The following is a 6,961-nucleotide window of genomic DNA, read 5'->3' on the forward strand; positions in this document are numbered from 1 at the left end:
TATACTCCCTCCAAGGTCGGTTTACGCTTCCTCCTTAAGCCGTCATAGTCGAAAAAATGGGAATATTCCATTTTTTCCGATCTTCATGATTATCTGCGGAAAGTTTCCATTTTTTCCGCGGAAACTGATGCTTATCCATCAAGCATAAACCGTCATAAGGTTTATGGGTTTTTAAGAAATCGCAAGTGGGCCTCGAATCAAGTTTTGGACCTCCTTTGGGCCGTATTTTTGATTCGAGACTTTTTTACGATTTTTCCGATAAGGTTAAGTTTCCGCGGTTTTTATCGCAAACCAAACGGACGATTCCATTTGATCGAGAGATCAAGAAATGGATAGTCGTGAGTTGCGGAGAACGGATATACGGATAGTCGAGAATGCATAGTTTTACGTCGTATCGTCGTTTCGGAAGACTTTGCTTCGGAGAATGATCGATGCGCGGATACTCGCTCGCTATAGCGACCGAACTTTGCTCGTGGCTCGAGCTCCGTCCTGAGCTCGCTCGCTATAGCGACCGAGCGTGGTCTCGTGATCCGTTCGCTATAGCAACCGAGCTCTTATCCGTGACCCGATTGCCATCGCGATCGGGTTTATATCGTGGATTATGGTCCGTTGCCCAAGTGTTCGAACCTTCCGCAAGGATATGATCCTCTCAGGATGCTTGTTTGCGGAGGTTTGGTCCTTTGATATCAAAGTTCCGTTTGTTTTTAAGAAATCGTCATTTTCTTAAATCATCGATTCCTCAGGTCGTTGATTAAGAAGTCGTTGATTTCTCAAGTCGTTGATTAAGAAATCGTTGTTTTAAAGACTCGTTGTCTTTAAACAAGATTTTTCCGCAAACTTTTCGTATAGGTTTTCCTTTTCCGAAAAACCGTAAAAAAGTTCTTAAGTAAATAATTTTTAAACGGAAATTTTGGAAGCCAACTTTGCCTTGTCCGATTTTGACCCCAACAGTTAGCCCCCCAGTGCGGTAGAATCGTGGGTTGACAAGGTTCTGTCGTATGGTTTGGCGAGCTTAAGCGAGTTTTTAGGCCAAGTTGGTTTCCAAAAGTCCGAACTTGATAGTAAATTCTAAAGCTTATAAAAGGGGGGTAACTCTTTCATTTTTACTTACCCATCTTTCATAAGACTTTCTTTGAAGAATCCTCTCAAGAAAAGAAAAATTTAGAAAGAAAATCCCTCACCAAAATGTCACAGTTGTTCAGAAGCGGAAAAAAGTCTTCTAAGAAGAAAGCTCCCATGACTTCTTCTCCTGATTGCAACCAGGATGAAGAGCTCCTTGTTCCGAAAGCCGAGTTCGAACTTCCTCCGAATGCGGCTGAACGCGACGCGTATTGGAGAGCAAGCAGTGATCGTATCAAACGTCCCGGAGAGGAAAAGTTTCCGATCTGTCGAGCTCGGAAAACGGGGACTCATTTCCCGAGTAAGACCACTGATCTTTTCCTCGAGATGCTTCGGAAGTTTGCCGGAGTTCCGGACGCGGTTGAATTCCGGATTCCTAGGGTCGGAGAGAGTGCCGACTATCCTTCGGAAGGGTACTTCACATGTTACGAGGCCGTTTTGTCACGCTGCCGTATTTGGTTTCCGATTCCTGATATCGTCGTCCGCGTACTGGACCGTTTTCAGGTTTCGTTTAACCAACTGAGCCCTACGAGTTTCGAGATCCTTATCGGTCTCGTAATTCTGAGTTACGAGCGCGGCCTATCCCTCACCGCCGACCATTTTGAGGCGCTTCTGCGGCTGCAATACAACAAGGAGTCTGCCTCCTGGCAACTGACTCCTCGTCCCATAATGCTGGTAGTAAGGAGAACTGTTTCCAATTTTAACAATTGGAGACAATTCTTCTTCTATGTCCGACTTAACGCTGCGTCTGTCGCGGAGGAGTTTATTCCGATGTTTCGGACGGTTCCAAATCCCCTTCCGTATATCAGCGTCGTTCATCCTTGGCCTAGGGACATTATGGAGGTGAGAGACGCGATGAGGAGCGGTGATCATTGGTGGACCAGTTTTACCCGTCAGAGGGTTCGGAGGGTGATCCGATTGGTTCACTATGACTTCGAGGCGGAGGGTGAGATTGATTTTGCGCCCGTTGAACATCTCCCGGAGCGTGTTCCGGTTGAGAGGTCGCCCAAGCTTCCGCGGAAGAATAAAGACATCGAGGTCGAGGATCACGACTTTCCTGCTGACGATTCTCCACTTCCGGGATGGGATCCGTCTCTAGGCTTTGGCGATGGGAGCGGTTCAAGCGACGCGCAGATTCCCGACCTTGACGACTTCTTTTCCGGTCTTCCTGATCATTCTGTCCCGTTATCCTTTGCGGAGGATACGGAGGAAAGACCCGAAGTATTGGCGGAGACTTCTCGCGTGGTTAACGGGGTTAGTTTCTATTTCTTCCTTCATTCTCTTCGTTTATCCGAATAAAAATTCTATTTTCGAATTTCTCAGGCGATGAATCATCTTGGCTCGGCGTTGTTGGATAGTCAGAGAGAATCAAGGATCTGGCGTTTCAAAGGGGAGAAGAACGCGAATGACTTGGCGCGACTCCAGGAGGAGACCTTGGAGCGGGATTTAAGGGCTGCTGCCGATCATGCTAGAGAGATTCGCCGGGCGAGGAGGCAGGCCGAGCAGGAGATTGCCGCCGAGATGCAGAATCGGGCGATGCGTTTCCAGGAGGAGTTTTACAACCTCCGGGCTGCCGATGCCGCGGTAGGCGATTTTCGCGAGTGTCGCGGATCGGTTGGAGCTCTCACGAGGACTCAGCATAGGGATTATGTTTACCAAGAGGAGTTGAGCCTCATGCTAGATGGCATGAAGGACAATGTTCACGCTGAATCGCTTGTTCCCCATATCGAGGAAAGGATCTGGGGACTCTGGGAGCCGATCCCAGTTTCTCCCGACACGGTGGAGGTCGCGACCGAAGCGGAGGGAGGTGATGATGAGGTAACTTATCCGACGGAGTTTGGAACTTCGTCGTCGGATGACTTTATCCTCTACTGAGTTTATCGGGAAAATGTATTTCCCTTATCTTTGTATTTTCGTGGCCGAGTGTGGCCATTTTATCTGTTGATGCCGTGACCGTAGTAGGTCGCGTAATTCTATGTATTTCGGGACTGGCCTTTTAAGGCTTCGAATCCCTGCCACCTTTGTGCGGCTTTTATAAATATGAAGTAAGTTCGCGGTGATTTGCTTTTTATGATCTGATTTAAACTTTCACCAAGTGTAGAGGGCAGAATGCGAGTTGTCACTTTGTATTCTAACTCTTAGTTTGCCGCTTGGTCCGTATGCTACTTTTTAGCGAGCATTTTTGGGTGTAAGCGGTAAGAGACATATTTTGGGATCTCGTATTTGATACTATGTCCGTGAGATGTTAAGTGCCAGCAAGACTGGGCTTAGGGCAAGACCTAGGTCTACTCTCAGCTTCGAGGCTGTGCGATGACTGATCGGCTTCCGTTTTGCCTGTTTGTGATTTTGACCTGATTCGTATCGTTTTAAAATCTGCGAAGTGTTATCGGCTTATACGATTTGTCTAGGTACGAATCGAGCTACTTCCTTTGCGAAGTGCTGGACGAAATTTCGATTTTTTTTTGTATAGCGCGCTATGGTATCCTGGTCGGATGTAAGAGGATCTTGTAAAAAGATCAGACTACGAATTTGCTTGAGTGAAATATTTATGTTTTTGCCCGTCGGGGCCAATCGACGGGTTTGTTTTTGTTTTTAAAGTCGCAGGCGGACTATTTCGTTTAAAGTCGCTGATGGACTATTTTGACGGATGATACGAGCTAAATATCTTCAGTAAAAATTGCGACGTCTCGCCTTTTCATGAGGATACGTTTTTCGTTTTCCGAAATGTCAATGTATTAAGAATCGACAGATTGAGAAAGTAATTTTTATTAAAATAGTTTCGAAAATTTCGAATACAAATGCGTTTTTTTTTTTTTTTGGGAGTATACGAGTATACGCACCCACTCCCCCCCCTTTTTGGCGAGGGGGATAGCTGAACTCGCCGGGTTTCGACGGGCTGCCTGCGTACCTCTTTCGAGGATCAAGCCATCTCGTAGTTCTGTTTATGCCGCGAGTATGTTTACTCGTTGGTTGGTTTTCCGTCGACCGCTTTAGTTGTGGGGTCGACGTTGACCTCAGGATTTTCCTCTTCCCGCTGAGTTGTGACATTGTCTTCAGAGTCGGGGATGTTTCCGATCTCCGTATCTGCTTCCGCGGGAGATGTCTTTTTGTCTTCGGCGGAAGGCTGAGTTCGCTTGCGTTTAACCGTAGAGGTCGTCGTGATCTGTCTCAACTTATGCTCCGCTAGGAAACAAAGTCGCGACTGTTTTTGACAACCCCAGATTGCGGCAATTCCAGTCCTGGTTGGGAATTTAATGCCCAAGTGATAAGTCGAGGGAACGGCCTTCATAGCGTTTAGCCATGGAGTTCCCATGATTGCGTTGTAAATAGCCGGGCTATCTACCACCGCGAAGTCAACTATTCTCGTAACGTTTTTTGCTATGACGTGTAGCTGAATCGATCCCAAGGTCATGGACGTTTGTCCGGAGAAACCCGTGAGCGGTTTCGGTACCGGGGTAACTTCTTCGAGCTCGACGCCCATCCTTCTCAAGGTATCGCGGAAGATTAGGTTTACCGTGCTTCCGGTGTCGATAAGTATTCTTGCAACTTCGAGATCTCTTATTACGAGATCAATGACCAAGTGGTCGCAGTGAGGTTGGTCGATTCCGTACGCCTCTTCTTCGGTGAACGTTATCGAGGTGTTCCGTCCGTCTTGAGGAGGTGACCGTGGAGGATACTTCGCAGTCAACTCGGCTTTCCGTTGGTAGGCCTTGATGGCCGAAACCGAGTCCTTGCAGTACTGGGATCCTCCCATGATCATGTTGACCCTATTTCGGGAATTATTGTTTCCCCTATCGTCTGGTCTTCTCTCGCGCTTATCCCCCGCCTGATTTTTCGGTGATGAGTTCTCCGCGGGAGGATTCTTGTTGGTTTTTGGCGGACGGTCGGAGTCGAGGATTAGATCCTTGACGCTGGTTACTCCGGAGAGTTCTCCAGCAAGAAGCTTCGCGGCCAGCCTCGCCCCTATGACTTTGCAGTTAGCCGTGGAGTGACCTTCGGTCTGATGGAACTTGCAGTATACGTTTTTGTCGTAATTCTGGTTACGGTTCCACGTATTTCCCGAAGTCCTGCCCTGCTCCGGATTGATCGCGTAATTGTGCGCGCCCTGGAGTTCTTCCCCCTCGTGATGGACGTACTTGTCGTTACGAGAAGTTTTCTTCTTTGATTTTGGATCCACGTCTTTCGAAGAGTTCCTTGTCGGCTTATGTTTTTGCGACAAGACATTCGTCTCTTCTTCGATCATTATGTAATCCGAGGCTTTGTGGAGGGCATCCTGGATCGTGTGAGGTTTCTCCAACGTTATCCACTTTCTGAACTTCGACTTGTACCAGAGCGCCTTCCTAAGAGCATCGATTGCGACTTTGTCGCTGATTCCGCTGACCTTCGCCATGATCAGTTTGAAGCGGCTTATAAACTCTCGGAGGGTCTCGCCCTCTTCCTGAGTTAAGCTCCAGAGATCGACATCGGAAGTTTCTCTATCGATGAACATAGAGTACTTGAAGAGGAATTCCGACGCGAGTTGACGAAAGCTTCCGATGGAGTTTCGCTTCAAACGGGAGAACCATTCGAGCGGCGCTCCTTCGAGATTTTCGACGAACAGGCGACAGTAGCCTGCGTCTTTTTCGCTCTCCCTAAGCCTGGCTCTTCCCATGGTGATGTGGAACGCCTGGAGATGCGCTTTGGGGTCGGTAGTACCGTTATACATCGGTATCTTGAGTTTTCCCGGATTAGACACCTTAGTTTCGGAGATCCGCGCGGTGAAGGGTGTTTTACGAGCCACATCGAGTAACCTGTCGATTTCTGGGGCGGCACTCGTGGCATGGTGGATTTGCGATTTCACGGCCCTTACTTCTGCGGCGGTCTTGGTGATGTAATCGCGGAGATCGCGTATCTCGGGATCCTCTCCAGCGGTTTTCCGAGCTTGTCGGCGTTCGTGGCGAGTAATCTCGGTTTTCCTTTCGGCCAATTCCTCCTGTTCGATCCAGTAGAGGTTTTCTTCTTCTTCCGTCATGGGTTTTTCGAACGGAGAACTTTCCCGAGCTGAACGGCTGCGGGTTCTTCTTGGAGGGACGTCGATGTCCTCCTCGGAGTCATCGCTGGGATCCAAGTCGATACGCTCGATTTCATCCTCCTGTGTATCCTTTTCGGATGTCTGAGGTTTTTCCGAGTTGCCCTTGGCGACGAGGGATGTTTCGCTTGGGTTTTGTCCAGAAGGACGTTCCTGCGAAGTTCCAGGCCTATCGTGTGGGGTTGCGAACTCGAGCCTCCTTTCGCGGAGTTTGGTTGCTCTGCGAGGGAGAACCGCGCGGGACCTTGCCGTTAAGGTTTAACCTGTTTGGTCAGGGTTCCCATGAGTTTATCCTGCTCTTCCGATCTCTTTTTGTAGGCGGAAAGCAGCTTTTTGAACTCGTCGAGCGACACGGCGTTAGCAGGTGCGTCAGCCGCGGAAACATCCGCTGCGGGAGTGTTCAAGGCGTCCTTGGGTGCTCCGTTTAGAGGAGTTTGCAAGTTCGCTGAATCGTTGTTAGTCATGTCTGGTTGAGCGTGAGCTGGTCGTGAGTAAGATTGATCCGTACCCCCCTCCTTCTAGCGCCAAACTGTGGGAACCGAAATTCGCACCATCAATATTCTGTATATTTTAGGAAAGTAGCAAAACCCTAATTTCCCAGAAGGTCTCGGATTTCTGAGAAACCACACGTCAAGCAGTCAGAACACGATAACAACGGAAAAATAAAATATAAAACGTAAAAAGAGAGCAAGAAGGGTTTTATTCCGAATCTGCGTATTAGCGTGACAACAACAGGACAACGTGCTTCGGCTACGAGAGCTGTCGGTGAGATCC

At 48.5% G+C, this 6,961-nt stretch overlaps 1 protein-coding gene across 1 annotated transcript; it reads right to left on the reverse strand.

Annotated features, from left to right (window-relative positions):
- Nucleotides 1–4,078: 4,078 nt before the first annotated feature.
- LOC130499049 (uncharacterized) lies at nt 4,079–6,651 on the reverse strand. The gene is made up of 3 exons (XM_056992942.1): nt 6,451–6,651; nt 5,342–6,340; nt 4,079–5,254 (listed from the first exon to the last, which is right to left on the reverse strand). The coding sequence occupies exons 1-3, from the start codon at nt 6,649–6,651 to the stop codon at nt 4,079–4,081; spliced, it is 2,376 nt and encodes a 791-aa protein (XP_056848922.1).
- Between the last annotated feature and the right edge of the window lie 310 nt (nt 6,652–6,961).

The sequence above is a fragment of the Raphanus sativus genome, chromosome 8 (genome assembly GCF_000801105.2).
Source record: "Raphanus sativus cultivar WK10039 chromosome 8, ASM80110v3, whole genome shotgun sequence".
Classification (NCBI taxonomy): domain Eukaryota; kingdom Viridiplantae; phylum Streptophyta; class Magnoliopsida; order Brassicales; family Brassicaceae; genus Raphanus; species Raphanus sativus.